Raw genomic sequence first — 19,741 nt, forward strand, 5'->3', positions numbered from 1 at the left:
ACGTATCTGTGAAATATTTTCCTTTCCTATTTTTCTTATTTCTCCTTATGATCTTTCCTTTCCACTCAAAGAATCCCCTTTAATTTAAGGCTGGTTTAGTGGTGATGAATTCCTCTAACTTTGGTTTGTCTGAGAAACTCTCGATCTCTGCTTCTTTCTGAATGATGGCCTTGCTGGAAAGGATAATTTTGGTTATAGATCTTTTCCATTTAGCACTTTGAATATATCATGCCACTCCTTCTGGCCTGCAAAGTTTCTGGTGAAAAATCAGCTGATAGCCTCATGGGGTTTCCATTGTATGTTACTAGGGTTTTTGTTTTGCTTTGGGTTTTTTTGTTGTTGTTGTTTTTGTTTTTCTCTTGCAGCTTTTTTTTTAGGAGAGGGAGAGAGAGATAGAGAAAGAGAGATGGGATGGAGGGGCAGAGGGAGAGGGAGAGAGAGAATCTTAAGCAGGCTCCACACCCAGCACAGAGCCCAATGCAGGTTTTGATCTGATGACCCTGAGATCATGACCCGAGCCAAAATAAAGAGATGGATGCTTAATGGACTGAGACACCCAGGCACTGCATTCTCTTGCTGCTTTTAAAATTCTCTCTTTACCACTACCTTTTGCCATTTTAATTATCATGTGTCTTTTTTTTTTAAAGATTTTATTTATTTATTTGAGAGAGAGAGAATGAGAGAGAGAGCACAAGAGGGAAGAGGGCAGAGGGAGAAGCAGACCCCCTGCTGAGCAGGGAGCCCGATGTGGGGCTCGATCCCGGGACTCCAGGATCATGACCTGAGCCAAAGGCAGTCGCTTAACCAACTAAGCCACCCAGGCGCCCAATTATCATGTGTCTTAGTGTGGACCTCCTCAGGTTGATTTTGTTGGAAGTTCCCTGTGTGTCCTGGATCTGCATGTTTGTTGCGTTCCCCAGAGTAGGGAAGTTTTCAGCTACTATTTCTTCAAATAAATTTTCAGCCTCCCTTTTTTCTCTCTCTTCTCCTTCTGGGATCCCTATAATGCAAATGTTACTATGCTTGTTGGTGTCACTGAGTTCCCTTAACCTATCCTCATTTTTTATTATTCTTTTTTTCTTTTTCTGTTTCATTTGGCTTCTTTCCATTACTCTGTTTCCCAGCTCACTGATCTATTCTTCTGCTTCATCTAGTCTAATATTTATTTCCTCAAGTGAATTTTTAATTTATTATTGTTTTATCTCTAGTCAGTTATTTTTATATTTTCTCTTTGTTGAGGGTCTCACTGGAACTTCCACCCTTTTCTGAAGGTTAGTGCATACCTTTATGACCATTCCTTTGAATTCTCTATCTGGTGTATTGCTTATCTCCATTTTGTTTAGCTCTTGGGCTGCAATTTTGCCCTGTTCTTTCATTTGGGACACATTCCTCTGTTTCCTCACTTTGTCTAACTTTCTATGTCTGTTTCTATGTGTTAAGAAAGTCAGCTACATTTCCTGCTCTTGAAACTAGTGATCTTGGGCGCCTGGGTGGCTCAGTTGGTTAAGCAACTGCCTTCGGCTCAGGTCATGATCCTGGAGTCCCTGGATCGAGTCCCGCTTCGGGCTCCTTGCTTGGCGGGGAATCTGCTTCTCCCTCTGACCCTCCCCCCTCTCATGTGCTCTCTCTCATTCTCTCTCTCTCAAATAAATAAATAAAATCTTAAAAAAATAATAAAACTAAATTAAATTTAAAAAAAAAGAAAGAAACTAGTGATCTTATGAAGAAGAAGTCCAGTAGTGCCCTGTAGTGCAATGCTCCCTGTGCATCAGAACTTGGGGCTTTAGGGGTGTCTCCTAAGTGTGTTGTGCATGCCCTACTGTTGTGATTGAGATATGTTTGCCTTCAAGCCAGTTGTCTTCAATGGCTCTCTTTGCCTGTTGTGGACAGTGTTTGGTCTCTGTGATGTTAGGGTCCAGACTGGGTCTTCCTTGAGCTTGAATTGAGTCAGACCAGATGCCTACTCTCAGCTCACTTGCCAGAACTGTGGTCACACTGAACTGCAGGGTGCTCTTTCTGCATTGTCCCCTGAGAGGCTTTCACTGGTGGGTAGAGCAGTCAGACTAGATGTCTGTTTGGGTTGCAGTGACCCCAAACTGCTGGAGTCTCTCTTTGTACTGTCCCTTGTAAGATTTTTGTTGGTTGATGGGAACAGCAGTCAATTAGATGTCTGCCCCCAGCCCACTGCTGGGGTTGCAGTTGACCTGATATATGTGGTTATCTTCCCCTCTACCCAAGGCAAGAGTCATTCTTAAGTGGTGTTTGCCACTCTTGGGGCTGTTTACACAATACCACACTTGTTGTTCAGTTTTGGATGGACTCCTGCCAAGTGGGGCTGACTGGACAGGATGGATATGCAGGAGAGCCAGAGGTAGGATATGGAGGTGCTTTGGAGGAACTCCTACAGAGAAGGATGGGTTGGATTGGGCCGTCCAAAGAGAATGAAGGGACAGGGTGTGTTGTTAGCAAAGCTAGGTAGGGAGTGTTCATGCTGGTTCTTGCAGGTGTTGGTATATTCAGGCTGGAAGGAGGGGTGCAGAAATAGTGCCAGTCAGCTTCTTTGTACTTAGAGAAGTCTCCAAAGAGCCTTGCCCTTCCTGTGCTTGCTCTGAGACCAGTAAATACATCTCCTTCCTGAATAGTCCTGAATACACCTCTCAAACTGCTGCTTTTATGCTGTATCTTGGTGAGGTTGTTTGTTATGCTGGCTCTTTAAGGGCATGTACTCAATTTTCTATTACCCTTAGACTTTCCCAGAGCCAAGCCACTGATTTTTAAGGTTCCCAGTGATAAGCTCTACTGAGTGTAAAAATTCACAAAATTAAGTCCTTCTAGTTCTTTTTTAAGATTTTATTTATTTATTTGAGATAGAAAGAGAGAACACAGAGGGAGACTGAGAGGAAGAATCAGACTCCCCACTAAGTAGAGAGCCAGATGCAGGGCTAAATCCCAGGACCCTGAGATCACAACCTGAGTCAAAGGCAGATGCTTAACCAACTGAGCCACCCAAGTGTCCCTAATTTTTTCTTTAAACTTTAATGAAAAGTATAATTTATAATAGCCAAACTATAGAAACAGCTCAAGTGTCCATTGATAGATGAATGGATAAAAAAAGACGTGGTATAATCAGATAACAAACAGAAATAAAAGGCATCCAAATCAGTAAGGAAGAAGTCAAACTTTCACTATTTGCAGACAACATGATACTCTATGTAGAAAACCCAAAAAATCTCTCCAAAAAACTGCTAGAACTGATAAAAAAAAATGTTCAATAAAATTGCAGGATACAAAATCAATGTACAGAAATCTGTTGCATTTCTATACACCAATAATGAAGCAGCAGAAAAAGAAACCAAGGAATCAACCATTTGCAACTGCACTAAAAACAATAAGATGGCTAGCCTAGGAATAAGCCTAACCAAAGAGGTAAAAGATCTGTACTCTGAAAACTATAGAACACTTAAGAAAGAAATTGAAGAGCACACAAAGAAAGGGAAAAACATTCCATGCTAATAGATTGGAAAAACAAATATTGTTAAAACGTCTATACTACCCAAAGTAATCAACACATTTAATGCAATCCCTATCAAAATACCACCAGCATTTTTCACAGAACTAGAACAAACCATCCTAAATCTTATATGGAACTACAAAAGACCCCAAATACCCAAAGCAATCTTGAAAAAGAAAAGCAAAACTGTAGGCATCACAATTCTGGACTTCAAGCTATATTATAATGCTGTAGTTATCAAGACAGTAAGGTACTGGCACAAAAACAGACACATAGATCAATGGAATAGAAAACCCAGAAATGAACCCACAACTATATGGTCAACTAATTTTTGACAAAGCAGGAAAGAATATCCTATGGATAAAAGACAGTCTCTTCAACAAATGGTGTTGGAAAAACTGGATGGCAACATGCAGAAGAATTAAACTGGACCTTACTTTCTTATGCCATACACAAAAAACAATTCAAAATAGGTAAAGACCTAAATGTGAGACAGGAATCCATCAAAATCCTAGAGGAGAACACAGGCAGCAACTTCTTTGACCTCAGTGCAGCAACTTCTTGCTAGACACATCTCCAAAGGCAAGGGAAACAAAAGCAAAAATGAACTATTGGGACTTCATCAAGAAAAAAACCTTCTGCACAGCAAAGGAAACAGTCAACAAAACTAAAAGGCAACTGAGGGAGTGGGAGAAGATATTTACAAATGACATATCAGATAAAGGGGTAGTACCAAAATCTATAAAGAACTTATCAAATTCAGGGAGCCTGGGTGGCTCAGTTGGTTAAACATCTACATTCAGCTCAGGTCATGATCCCAGGGTTCTGGAATTGAGCCTTGTGTTGTGCTCCCTGCTCAGTGAGGAGCCTGCTTCTCCCTCTTCCTCTGCTCCTCCCCCCACTAATGCTCTCTCTTGCTCTCTCTCTCTCTCTCAAATAAATAAAATCTTTTTTTAAAAAAAGGACTTATCAAACTCAACACCCAAAAAACCCAAAAAGTCCAGTCAAGAAATGGGTAAAAAACATGACAAACATTTCTCCAAAAAAAGACATATAAATGGCTAATGGACACATGAAAAAATGCTCAAGATCACTCATTATCAGGGAAATATAAATCAAAACCACAATGAGATACCACCTCACACCAGTTGGCATGGCTAAAATTAACAACATAGGAAACAATAGATGTTGGAGAGGATGTGTTGATGGGAATGCCAACTGGTGCAGGCACTCTGGAAAACAGTATGGAGGTTCCTCAGAAAGTTAAAAATAGAACTACACTAGGATCCAGCAATTGTACTACTAGGTATTTACCCAAAGGATATAAAATACAGATTCAAAGGGGTACATGCACTCCAATGTTTATATCAGCATTATCAACAATAGCCAAATTATGGAAAGAGCCCAAATGTCCATTGACTGATGAATGGATAAAGAAAATGTGGTGTGTGTGTGTGTGTGTGTGTGTAATGGATAAAGAAGATGTGATATACAGATATAGATATAGATATATATAGATATATATATAGAGAGAGAGAGATAGAGAGATATATATATATATCATTCCAGCCATTGAAAAGAATATCTTGCCATTTGCAATGACATGGATGGAGCTAGAGGTATTATGCTAAGGGAAATAAGTCATCCAGAAAAAGACAAATACCGTATGATTTTACTCATATGTGGCTTTTAAGAAACAAAACAGATGAACATAAGGGAAGAAAGAAAAAAGGGAGGCAAACCATAAGAGACTCTTAACTATGGAGAAGAAACTGAAGGTTGCTGGAGGGGAGGTGGGCAGGGGATGGAGTAAACGGGTGATGAGTATTAAGGAGAGCACTTGTGATGAGGATTGGGTGTTATATGTAAATGATGAATCATTGAATTCTACTCCTGAAACCAATATTATACTATATGTTAACTAACTAGAATTTAAATAAAAACTTGAAACAAACAAAGATGTGGTATCTACAATGGAATATTATTCAGCCATAAAAAATGAAATCTTGCCATTTGCAACAACATGGATGAAGCTACAGAGTATAATGTAAGCAAAATATGTCAGAAAAAGACAAATACCATATGATTTCACTCATATGTAGAATTTAAGAAACAAAACAAATGAGCAAAGGAAAAAAAGAGAGAGACAAACCGACTCTTAACTATAGAGAACGAACTGATGGTTACCACAGGGGAGGTGGGTAGGGGGGATGGGTGAAATAGGTGAAGAGTACACATCATTTTTTTAACCTCTTTTGTTTGTTTGCTTCAAGTTTTTATTTAAATTCTAGTTAGTTAACACATAGTATAATATTAGTAACATTAGAGAATGTTCTGAGAGTGTAATAAGACTAAGAAGTTAAATAGAAAGAAAACTGCTTCTACTCTTTCAATAAGTAATTCTAGAATGAAAGCTTTTTGTCCTGCACAGGGTTTTGAGAGAAAATTTATAAAATTTATAACAAAACGCCAACTATATACAAAGAACGTCAGGTTATATTCATGTCTTATTTTATTTTTAAAGATTTTATTTATTCATTTGACAGAGAGAGAGATAGTGAGAGCAGGGGGCAGTGGGAGAGGGAGAAGCAGGCTTCCCACGGAGCAGGGATCCCAGTGCAGGGAGGGAACCCAAAGTGGGGCTTGAACCCACAGATCACCACATAAAAAAACTCAGAATAAAAAAATACAGTTTCGGGCGCCTGGGTGGCTCAGTTGGTTAAGCGACAGCCTTCGGCTCAGGTCGTGATCCTGGAGTCCCAGGATCGAGTCCAGCATCGGGCTCCCTGCTCAGCAGGGAGTCTGCTTCTCCCTCTGACCCTCCCCCCTCTCATGTACTCGCTCTCTCTCATTCTCTCTCTCTCAAATAAATAAAAAATCTTTAAAAAAAAAATACAGTTTCTAATAAACAAGATGAAAAATAATAATTTACTGATATGGTCACAATGAGTATATGAAGATCAGATAGAGCTTTGTCTCTGCGTATGGGCATATGTGTCTGGTTTGGAACAGATCCACTTCCTCTCCGTGTAATGCCTCGCGCTACTGGCACCTTTGTCATTCAAATAGGCACATTCTCCTCCTCCTCTGATAGGAAAACTGCAATGGAAGAAGCAGAATCAATCCAGTTGGCTACCAGATATTTCTCCAAAAGCAGAGGGAATAAAGATGAGAAAATAAGGAAACTAACATTAATTCAGCCTCTAAATATAAGATGCATTACACACATCATCTCTTTAATATTAAAAATTGCCCTCTGCGATATATATCATCTCTTTTTATGGACAAAAACAACAACAACAAACAAACAAACAAAAACAACAGAATTTCCCAAGATTCTATAACAAGTAAAACTAGGATTCATGCCTAAATCGATGAAAATATAGGGCCCATGCTATTCCCACCTTCTTCACTTTGGGAAAGAGAAGAGGGAAGAAATGCTGCTATATTACAGGTAATTTTGTTGTTGTTCTTGGGCCCTGATTTTCTCCTGTGGTATTCATCAGCATTTAAGTGGCCTGACACAGACATCTGGGTCAGCATTCAGATTATAAGTTTTTCTTCTGTATTGTGTGAAATTGCTATAGTGTGACATGATTTGCCTATCGCTGAGACAAGCCAGCCCTTGATAAATATATAGTTAACAATATATTTGCTCCTTTAAACACTTACAGAATTAGATGATGTAAACATTACTATTTCAGTATTATAAAGGAGTAGGTAAAGGTTAATACCAAATATTTAACAAGCATCCACAATGTGCTAAGCACTGCACATACAACAGTGTGTAAATATGAGTTCTGACTCCTAAAACTTAACATCTGTCCAAGATCAAAAAGCTACTAGGTAACAACTAGTTTTCAAACCTACCACTGTCCTACCCAGTGCCCTTTTCACCAAATAAAGTGATATTTCCAATGCTGGCTACTTTTCATAACCTCACAAAGCAACTTTTCAAAACCTCCTCATGTCCTCAGACAAGAAAACATTTAGCAAAATTGTCTGAATCCAAGACTTCCAACATTATCCAAAACTTTTCCAGTAATATAAAGACCCAATAGATATATGATTGAGATTAAATTTGGCAATGCCAAACTGTACTTGTGCTAAACATTATAATTATGATCTTATAAATAATGGATGCCATTACCGTCACTCATCCTTATGTAAATGGTTGAAGATTGATGCAGTGATAGTTTAATGTAATAATTTAACTTGCATTTATATAAGATTTTAAAGTTTAAGTAGTGCAGCCATATACATCAAAATCTCTGATTCTCACATCAATCCTGTGAGATCAATCGAGCAAGTACAATTAATTTTGTTGTAGAGGTAAGCAACAGACTTAAAGATTGTGTAGTTTGCTCAACATGAAAGAGTTGGTCAATGACATAGAGGAGGTGGTTGTCAAGTTCACCATTCTAGCATGCCACATATGATAGGTTTTGTATTGGTTGGAGGAGCTTTCAAAACCTCTGCAACTTACAATTTTTCACTTTATTCCTTTATAACTAATCTTAAAATAAAAAATTTTTAGAGGATATAATTGGAGAACACGTTTGGTTTCATGCAACGTAAATCCAAATACAAATATTGCTATCATATTTTTCAGAACTTACCAGCTGGTCCATTCAGTGCCATTTATCCATTTCCATGGTTGGCCTTGTTCTCTGCTGAGACCAATCCAGTGGTCATAAGGGCCTTTATACCTCAATAGGAAATTCTTTTAGAAAACAAAGATGATATGAGTTAACCTGTCATTATCTGGCCTCTCCCAGAAGAAGTGTTGCTTCTATGCTATATATTTTTTTAATATTTTGTCTATTTATTTGACACAGAGAGAGAGGCACAAGCAGGAGGTAGTGGCAGAGGGGCTCAATCCCAGGACCCCAGGATCATGACCTGAGCTGAAGGCAGACACTTAACAGACTGAGCCACCCAGGTGCCCCTCTATGTTATATTCTTAACTGCTCTTATAATTTTCTCTTTTTTAATTTTGTATTGTTTAATAATACAGAGAGAATAGATATGCCATAGTAGCATACACACATAAATATTAAAACTGAGAGAAATTACTGATAATTTCCTCTTAATTCAGCATAGTCCCACTTTGTATTAATATTCCACAATTTGTTTATCTGTTCTATTATTGATTTCCACTAGCATTATTTAAAGTTTGAAGTTATTATGAATGCTGTTATGACATTCTTGGCACCTGTCCTGGAATGAATGATCAGGCCACAGTGAATACTTATTGTCAATTTTACCAAATGATACCAAATTCTTTTCTGATGTCATTGTAAGAAATTCTACACACCAGCATTATAGGCCAGTTTTCCATGCTACACATCTTTGTTAACACTTAGAGCATCTTTTTATGATTACAAGTATTAATTTCAATATAATTAAATGTATAATTTTCCTTTATGATTAGTGGATTTAATGACTTCTTAGGGAAATTTTTACTTTTAAGTCATAAAGACGATATTTATTTTCTCTTTTCCTTGAGATATACTGTTGGGATGCTGATTTTAAATATTCCTTTTTTTCTTTAAGATATGCATTTACAGCTCTAAATTTCCCTCTTAGTATTGCTTCTACCACATATCTTAAGTTTTGGTATGTTGTATTTTCACCTCATTTGTCTCAAGGTATTTTCTAATTTCCCTTATGATTTCTTTCTTGTTCACTGGATGTTTAACAGTGGGTTGTTTAATTTCTACATATTTGTGAATTTTCCAGTTTTCCTTCTGTTGTTGATTTCTAGTTTCATTCCATTGTGATTGCAAAAGTAACTTTATATGATTTCAATCTTCTCAAATTTACTAACTTGTTTGGTGACCTATCATATGATCTATCCTGAAAAAATGTTCCATGTGCATTTGAGAAGAATATGTATTCTGTTCTTGTTGGGTGGAGTGTTCCGCCTATCTTTTAGGTCTAATTGGTTTGTAGAACTGTTCAAGATTTCTATTTCCTCACTGTTCTTCTGTCTGATTGTTCTACCCATTATTGAAAGTGGAATCATGAAGTCTTCAACTATTATAATAGAACTATCTATTTCTCCTTTCAGTTCTGTCAATCGTTCCTTCATATATTTGGGGACTGTGTTATTAGGGTATTATATGTTTAAAATTGTTAGATCTTGATGTATCAAAATTTGTATCAAAATATAATATCCTTCTTTGTGTCATAAACTTTTTTGCTTTTGTCTATTTCATCCAACAAGAATATAGCCACACAGCTCATTTTGGTTACTATTTGCATTTAATATATTTTTCCATCCTTTCACTTTAAACTTCTTTGTGTCTTTTTTTTTTTTTTTTTTTATGTTATGTTAGTCACCATACAATACATCATTAGTTTTTGATGTGGTGATCCACGATCCATTGTGTCTTTATATCTATGGTGAGTCTCTGATAGAGAGCATATAGATGGATCTCATTTTGTTTTTATCCAACTGCCAGTCATATATTAGCATTTTGTCCCTATACATCTCCAACTCTGTCTTTATATTATTGTCATAGATTATATATGTATACATTGTATGCCCATTAACATAGATCTATAATACTGTATTATGAATTCACCTGTTAAATCGTATGTGAAAAGTTAGAAGTTACAAACTAAACCAAGAGTATAGTAATACTGGCTTTTATATTTATCTGTGTGGTTACCTTTATGAGTGTTCTTTATTATTTCGTCTCTGAGTTACTATCTAATGTACTTTAATTTCAGACTTTATAGTTCCTTAAGGATGGACCTACTGCTAAGAAACTCCCTTAGCTGCTATTTGTCTAGAAGTATCTTATTTTTCCCCTATTCTGAAAGATTGTTTTGACAAATACAGAATTCTTTTTTTTAAGATTTTATTTATTTATTTTTTTGTCAGAGAGAGAGACAGAGCACAAGCAGGCAGAGGGAGAGGGAGAAGCAGGCTCCCCGCTGAGCAATGAGCCCAATGCGGGACTCAATCCCAGGACTCTGGGATCATGACCTGAGCTTAAGGCAGACTCTTAACCAACTGAACCATCCAGGTGTCCCGACAGTTACAGAATTCTTGACCGGCAGGTTTTTTTGCAGAATTTAAAAATATGTCATTCCACTGCTTTCTGGCTTCTATAGTATCTCAGGATAAATCAACTGTTAATCTTACTAAGGATCCCAACACCTGACTAGTCCCTTCTCTTGCTACTTTCCAGTTTCTCTTTGGGTTTTGATAACTTAACTCTAATTTGTCTTAGTGTGGATTTCTTTGAATTTATCTTGCTTAGGAGTTCCTTGAGGCTCTTGGACATGTATATGCATCTCCTTCCTCAACTTTGGGAAGCTTTGGGCCATTATTTCTTTACATATTTCTCCTACTTATTTTCTTTTCCTTCTGAGATCCCTACAATGCATATATTGGTTTGCTTGATGATACCACAGTTCCTTCAGGATCTGTTCTTTTATTTTTGGGGTTTTTTCTTTTCTTTTCTTTCTATTCCCAAACGGGATACTTTCTTTTTTTTTTTTTTTTTAAGATTTTATTTATTTATTTATTAGAGAGCGAGAGAGAGAGAAACAGCATGAGAGGGGAGAGGGCCAGAGGGAGAAGCAGACTCCCCAATAAGCTGGGAGCCCGATGTGGGACTCGATCCCAGGACTCCAGGATCATGACCTGAGCGGAAGGCAGTTGCTTAACCAACTGAGCCACCCAGGTGCCCTCAAATGGGATACTTTCAATTATCTTATCTTCAAGTTTGCTGATCCTTCCTTCTTTCTGTTCAAAGGAAGCCTCTAGTGAGTTTTTCATTTCAATTATTGTACTTTTCAGTTCCAGAATTTCTATTTGGTTCCTTTTAATAATTTCTACTTCTATATTGATATTCTCATTTTATTTATATATCATTTTCCCGATTTCTTTTACTTTTTCTGTCTATGGTTTTCTTTAGCTCATTGACCATATTTAGTACAGTAGATTTTACATCTTTGACTAATATTTCCAATGTCTGGTCTCCCTCAGGGATGGTTTCTTTCAGATATATCTCCCTGTGAATGGGTTATGCCTTCCTATTCATCTGTATGTTCTGTAATTTCTTTGTTCAGAACTGGACATTATGAATATTTTATGGTGTTAACTCTGGGAATATAATTCTTTTCTTCAGAGATTGTTCAATTTTGATTATTGAGATGTGGAACCACTGTCTGTGACTTTTCCTAATAATTTTTGCAAAATGTGTATTCCTTACTGTGTGTGGTCACTGAAATTTTTATTTTGTTATTTCTATGGTCAGCCAGTTCCTTGCCAAAGATTTTCTTAAATGCCTGGCTCCCAAAGGGGGAAAAAAACAAGTACTGTTTCTTTAAATCCCTTGGAAATCACTTCAGTTGGTAGAAGTTGAAGAAAAAAATGACAGCCCACCTCTGTATCTGCCCCTTGGCAATGAAGAGCAGCACTCAAAAATAACAGCACATAACCACAATATTTGAAGACCAATGTTCTTATTGGCCACCCTGGATCCAGCAAGTTTTACCAGGAACATGGCCAGAAGTCCCCGTATCTCCCAGCCATGATGAGGTGTGGGGAATGGTAGCCACTGCATGGGAAAGCTGAACTTCACTGGGATTAAGTGAAATTTACTAACCTCTTCATTAAGTTATCCCTTGGATGCTGCAAGACTCCAGAGTTCCAACTCAGTTACTTGAGAGAGTTTCTGCCAGCTCAATAGTTGTTTAGGTACAGACTCCAGGAGCTTTCTACTCTGCCATCTTCTCTGATATCACTCCTGCCTGATTCATTTTGAAGCAATGTTAACTTAATACAATTTAAAATTATGTTTCCCTCTCTAATTGTCTAATTCTATTTGCACACTTCTTGCTCATAAGTCAAAGAAAGCACTGGCTTGCTCGCTGGCCACCTTCCTGCTATGAATGTAATTCATAGGTAATTGTAGATGGCCCACTGCAGAATGTAGCATCTGCTGGCTTTTCTCTCCTTATGTTAAAAAATCAATATCTAAGCAGATATCTAAACCTGTATTTTAGACATTCTCACATAGAATTGCATAGCATATTGGAGGAGCCAATTTTTTTTATTCTAGGTAGAACTATTTTCTTACCAGTTCCTGGATGGTTTCAACCTGAACAAGATCAGCACCATGTGAATCACAAAACCTCTGGCTGAATGTCCAATTCTTGATGTCATCAGAAAAATAGAAACACTTTCTTTGGAAACCAATCCAGGTTTCTGGGCATGCAGCTTCAAAACACTCTGATGATATCTGATGCAATTTTCTTCCAGTTACTAAAAATAAAAACAACTTGCTTTTATATTTTCCTATATATATTACCAAGTGCTTTCTAATACACTTTTCAATAGTCATGTGAAATACTAAATGTATTATCCTTATTTTTCAAATGAGGAATAGAATTTTGAAAGTCATTGCATATATTACACAGCAAATGTCAAAGCTAAGATTCAAGTAGTGCCTTAGTTAGTGGATGAATTGAAAAAAGAATAAATAATGCCTTAAACTCTGGACTATATACCTGTCTACTTGGATTTCAACAATGTTACCTTTCCTTAAAATATTAGGTACATCAGTAGCAACATTTTATCAGCCTTAGAGAACAGATAGTTCAAGAGCTCTAGATACTTTCCTAAATAAAATGAGGTGCAGGGTATAGATACCTTTTGTGAATAGTTTCTTGAGATGAAATAGTCGGATACATGTCTAAAGAGTCCCATGAGGGTAAAAGAAGTAGTTTTACCCTGAGCATTCTTATACTAAGGAGCTTCCTTCTACTAAGGAAATTTTGTGATGCTCTCTATATTTTGAAGCTGACAATAGTCCATTGGACAAGCTTTTCTGATACACTTCCCATATAACCAGGAGAGATGCTCTCTTCAAGTAGGATTCAGAGCATGGAAAGTTTTTTCAGATGGTCTTTATTGATCCACTAGTAGCTGACTCTTCCACTTTTATGACCATTTTCTCCTATTTACAGCTTCTTTATTAAGTAATGTTAATTCAAATCTCTATTTTTGCTTCATCAATGTATAAGGTATTTTATTTTTGGTTATAGAATGGCAAGAATAGATCATTATCCATGGAATCATAAAAATATTAAAAAATAAATAAGGATCCCCTGGAACATGGAATATTCCAAGTATTATTGACTCTAGTATTTGTAAGCAACACTTGGAAAGCTTGTTAGGATATTACGTCTGGATATAATAATAGCAGGGTGGGTTTTATGTTATTACTCAGGTTGGGGTGGAGGTGTAGAGGAATATTCTTGTAATTTTCTACAGCAAAGCTTGGCTTACATTTGATACAGTGCAAGTGTGTTCTAAGCTATAAGGGCATCTTCATTAGCTAAATTGCTTCCAGGGTATGCAATCCAAGAAATAATGTGTTGTCTGGGAAAACTGGCTATATATTCCAAAAAAGTGGGGGCTGGAAGATGCTAGAGTATCTGGACAAGAAGACCACAATACCTCTATGCCTGCACTGTTATACAGCCAGTTAGTAGTTTGGATATTCTCGCACTTCTCTCTCTTTCCATCTGATTTGCTTGTATTCATGCAAGCATGTGTGTTATAGAAGTAAAATAAATCTTTGTCCCTGAAAATCACAATGAGTTATCACCTCACACTTGTTAAAATGGCTATTTTTTAAAAGACAAAAGACAACCAGTGCTGGCAAGAATATGGAGAAAAGGGAACCATTGTATACTGTTCATGAGAATGTAAATTGGTACAGCCATTATGGAAAACAGTATGAAGTTTTCTCAAAAAATTAAAAATAGAACTACCTTATGATCTAGTAACCCTGCTTTTGGGGTTATATCTAAAAGAAATGAAATCATTATCTTAAAGAAATATCTGCATTCCCCTACCCATTGCAGCATTTTCAAAATACCCAAGATATATAAATAATACTCAGCCTTTAAAGTGGAAGCAACCCTGCCATTTGTGACAAATTGGATAAGCCTGGATGACGCTGTGCTAAATCAAATAAATCAGATGCATACAAGCACTGTATGGTCTTACTTCATATATGGAATATAAAATAGTCAAAATCATAGAAGAAGAAAGTAGAATGGTCGTTGCTAGGGAAGGGAAAGTGGGGGAAATACTGAGATGTTGGGCAAGGGGTACCAAGTTTCAGTCATGCAAGAAGAATAAGTTCTGGAGATATAACATACACAATGTGACTATAGTTAACAATGCTGTATTGTATACTTAAAATTTGCTAAGAGGGTAGATCTTTGGTGTTCTCGACAACAGAAAGGTAACTGTGAAGTGATGGATATGTTGATTAATTTGTACTGATTATTTCACATATATACAGATATCAATTATACCTCAATGACTTGGGGGAGGGGTGCAGAGATTAAATACCATGACTAAGTGCAATTAATCCCAGAATGCAAGGATTGTTCAATATACAAAAGTCAATTAACCTCGTATACCATAGTAATAGAAAAAGGTTAAAAAACAAAACAAAAAAACTGATCATCTAAATTGATCATCTATATTTTGTAAACCACCATGTTTTTTGTGATCCTCTCTTCTTTCTAATATCTCAGCCTATAGCCTCATTAATATATGGTTTAAAAATTACTGAATTATTGGCCAATATTCAAACATAAACACAATTTCATAAATCATACACATTCAGCTTCTACAGCTCTATTTTGATGTGTCCTCCATTAGGATCTACACATAATACCTTTGAAGTAATTTTAATTGAAAATTTAATTTCAATTACATTGTACACCTGAAACTAATATAATGTTATATGTCTATTACAGCTCATTTTTATATATCCTTAATCCAAAGAAAAAAATTTTAAAAAGAAAATGTAATTTGAGAGTAAATTGTATAAACATATAAAGTATATAAATATATGTTTGTAGTTAAAATATATGAGTATATAAATATATATGTATACATATAGATTAAAACTACATGGTTAAAGGCCTAGCAATAATATAAATTAAAGCACAATATGATTGGCAACTGGGTTCTACCTTATGCGGACTCTGGTCCTTCTATTAAGCTTCCAATAATATGACCTCTATATTACACAATTAAGATCTAAGACCCCACTTATAAGGTAATAACATTACAAAGGATCCAAAAAGTGAGCTGACATTGGAATAAAGCCCACAGAACACCTGAACCTAGCCAGAGTAATTGCCTGCTAAAACCAAAAACATTAATATACTCCAAAAATTTAATTTTTGGAATTTAACTCAGTGAAATTAAACTGTAAAGAAGTGTAAAGAACAGGAAAATTATCAATAAATCCTCTCTTCTTTTGGAAAATGGACTTGTCTAGATGAACAAAGATTACAATTCACTTACCTAACAAACTCATAATTATACCAAGCAATATAAATATCAGACATATGACTGTGGATAAAACCAAGACTTGATTCGGGGTAGCAGTAATAGAATGCTTCCTTGGATGCTGGTAATCTGGAAAAATAAATATTGAAAACATGTTTTTGTTTTTGTTTATGTTTCCATTAAATGTAGAACAGACATCAGACTACTAGAAGCATTAACCATCAAAATGTTACTTTCACTTCTTTCCTTTTCATTGGAGGGGGCAATTGGCCTATCATTTTGTGAATTTACAATTTTCTCTCTCTAGTTTAATTGTTCACAGAAAGTAAAATTGATCTTAACACACAACTAACCCATGAACAGCTTTGCACCCCTCCCAAAAACTAAATAAAAATCTCATTAAACTTCCAGATCCAGCTACCAATTTAATAGAAATACAAGAGAGAGAGAATCATGTCAATTAAGCAACAGGAATGAAATCAACAAACTCCAGACTGTTGGAAATTCTACATAATAAATTATCTTGAATCTTAAAGAAAAAAGTGAAAGGCAAATTTTAAAAAGCAACCGTGAGGAAATCTTTTGATTAAAAGAGACTTAAAAGGCTTAAAAAAAAAAAAAAAGTCAAAATTAAAGTGAGAAAATGATTCTCATAAAAATCAATTTAATGTGATTCGAAAGGATACTTGGAGGGCTTCTGAGCTGGATAGCAAACTTCTTTCTCTAACAAAGACAGTATTTAACAAGGATGCTCAACTTAGAATAATCCATTAAGCTGTATATTTGTTTTGTACATTTTTCTACATTTACATCATATCTCAAAACATCCTACATTATCTAAAACCTCTTGTAAATTTTATCATTGGAACCCTCTTCTGACTCCATCTTTTGGCTACTGCACACATTTTTAGCTACTTCATCTAGAGATGTTCTTGGCTAAACAGGTATATTTCTCTCTAATATTCTATCCACACTAGAAATCTTTTCATTAATGTTTACCAGATTGACCACTGGGTTGATGCACATGCAGGAAAGATGTGAATAACATTACAAAGGATCCAAAAAGTGAGCTGACATTGGAATAAAGCCCACAGAACACCTGAACCTAGCCAGAGTAATTGCCTGCTAAAACCAAAAACATTAATATACTCCAAAAATTTAAGTAAAGTCAAAAGTCTCACAACAAAATATTCATTCAAAATGTCCAGAATACAGTCCAAAATTACTCAGCATATGAATAACCATGATAATTTCAACTTTCATGGGAAAAGAAAATGAAGAAAAGCCAATGCTAAAATGACACAGATGTTGGAATTATCTGACATATATTTTAAAGCAGCTGTTATAGAAATACTCAAAATACCAAATGAATAAATAAATGAAGTCATTTAATAATAATTAGAAATCATCTTTTCCTCATCTGAACTGCCTTCTCTCTAAATTGATTACTACCTCTACCAAAGACAAAAATATTTTTTTCAGTAGTAAATTACAACACTTCAGTTTTCCCCAACAGGTACAAAATACCTTTTTTCACTTATTAAATCATCATATAAAGCCTCAAATACAAATGTTTTTTTAAAAGTTTCAAGCTTCATATAAATGCATAATATATGTGAGATTATATATGTATATTTAGATATTTTCTTTTTACTGTGTAGCCAATGTAAGATAATTCCATTTGAAAGCTCTACTGTTTTTCTTTGACTTCTGTTTATGTTTTTTATTTGTTAAAAAAACTCATCATTTTACCTTTTCTTTACTTTTTAATTCTTTCTTTCCTATGAGCTTTCATGATAATTTTTTTTACTTTTTTTAATTAATTAATTAATTAATTAATTTTTAAAGGTGTTATTTATTTATTTGGGAGAGAGAGAGAGTCCATGAGCTGAAGGAAGGGGCAGAGGGAGAGGGAGAAGCAGACTCCTCATTGAGCAGGGAGCCAGATGTGGGGCTCAATCCCAGAACCCTGAGATCATTACCTGAGTCTAAGGCAGACACTAAACTGACTAAGCTACCCAGGTGCCCCCTTTTTACCTTATTTAATAATGATAATACCCTGTGTCTATATAACACTTTCAACTATGTATTGTTCTTTTCAGTGAAATTAATTTTTAATAATAAATAATAAGCGTATAATAATAAATAATATTAATATTAATAAATGATTTAACATTAATAGTAACTAAATTAATATTTAATACTAATATTGTTAATAAAATAATACTAATAAATAATTTCTAATAATGGATTTATTTATTTTAGAGAGTGGGGGGAAGGACAGAGGAAGAGAGAGAGGGACAGTTTTTTTTTTTTAAAGATTTTATTTATTTATTTGACAGAGAGAGAGACAGCGAGAGAGGGAACACAAGCAGGGGGAGTGGGAGAGGGAGAAGCAGGCTTCCCGCTTAGCAGGGAGCCCGACACGGGGCTCAATCCCAGGACCCTGGGACCATGACCTGAGCCGAAGGCAGACACTTAATGACTGAGCCACCCAGGCACCCCGAGAGACAGACAGTCTTAAGCAGACTCCACATGGAGCCCCAACATGGGGCTGAGCCAAAATCAAGAGTTGGGTGCTTAACCAACTGCACCACCCAAGTGCCCCTCAGTGAAATTAATTTTTATTAATGTTTTTTAATTTTTAATTTCATCATTTGTTTAATTTATTTTTTAATTTTAATATTTAATAGCTGATTGATGAATTATTAATAATATTAATAAAATATTAGTATATGTTTCAATGACATTAATTTTTAAATATTTATTCTCAATCATAAATTTAACCTGACCCCATTCTCTTACATCTTTCTCTAAGAGTTCTCTCTCCTTACTTGTTAGGACAAGTGCACTTAAGTATCTGCATATTTTTACACAAATTATAAACTAATTTATAACCCCTAGAATTCCATCTCTCATCCTTGAAAACTCTTTAAAAGACTGTTAACCATTTTCCCTTTGCAGAAACTAGATCCCATCACTGCTATAATCTTACCACCTCAGTTCCCACATTCATGTCATACAGTCCAGCTTCTTACTTGAGGTTGCCAGCAAGTCAACTGTTATAAAATTTTTCTCCAGTCGATTGCTATCATGCATTTTGTGCCCAGTTCTTACAGGACAGCTCACTCGGTCGGCAGTTTCAGTGCCAGAATGTGAAAAAAAACAAGAGAAACAACTTACATTCTGGTTAGAACTTCCTCTAACTGAAGTTTTGGCTTCAGTTACACATGCCTAAAAAGGAAAGAGGAACGAAATGACACTGAAACAGCTTGCTACAGCAAAAGCCTCTTCTAGTGCTCAGTATAAACTTGGTATCTCTCAACTTATATTACCATCAGTACAAGTAAATGTAAATTTTCAAGTTTATCCTTTTTACATTCTTCATGATTTTGTTGTCAAAGAGGACAGAAAGTAAACCTCGATAAATTTCACATTATCTTGGAATTCCTACACAGACAGGAACTAATAACAATACTTTTACTATTATTCTCATGGTGTGATAACATAAAACAATGGTTTATTGTCACTTATCATGATCCAGAAGTACTGATGAAAGACTTAAATATGTGTTCCCATTTAACTGGTACAACTAAATAATGAAGCTGATATTATTATTACTTTTATTTTAAAATGAGCTCCTTGAGTAAGGACTGAGTAATTTGTCTAAGTTCACAGTTACTGACAGACCCCATGATTAAATGGCTGATTTAGGAACTACTTTGAAAGTAAGACCCTACATAGTCAGTAAAGGTCAAATGTTGACTCCTGTGACATTTCTGAGTCAGTCATACATTCCAAATTTCTGTTTCTATTCCTGAAACAGCTCCTCACTATGAGAAAAAGAAACAGAAAAATTAGTTCTTGCAGTCATGATGATGTGTTAG

General features: G+C 35.6%; 1 protein-coding gene across 1 annotated transcript; it reads right to left on the bottom strand.

Annotated features, from left to right (window-relative positions):
* Positions 1-2,835: 2,835 nt before the first annotated feature.
* Positions 2,836-19,031, bottom strand: CLEC2D (C-type lectin domain family 2 member D). The gene is made up of 5 exons (XM_045873880.3): positions 18,893-19,031; positions 15,870-15,983; positions 12,613-12,797; positions 8,131-8,234; positions 2,836-6,610 (listed from the first exon to the last, which is right to left on the bottom strand). The coding sequence occupies exons 1-5, from the start codon at positions 18,951-18,953 to the stop codon at positions 6,472-6,474; spliced, it is 603 nt and encodes a 200-aa protein (XP_045729836.1). The 5' UTR covers positions 18,954-19,031; the 3' UTR covers positions 2,836-6,471.
* Positions 19,032-19,741: the final 710 nt, after the last annotated feature.

Source organism: Mirounga angustirostris, unplaced genomic scaffold (genome assembly GCF_029215605.1).
Source record: "Mirounga angustirostris isolate CCGP_5_RB_7025 unplaced genomic scaffold, mMirAng1.0.hap1 SCAF_5, whole genome shotgun sequence".
Lineage (NCBI taxonomy): Eukaryota > Metazoa > Chordata > Mammalia > Carnivora > Phocidae > Mirounga > Mirounga angustirostris.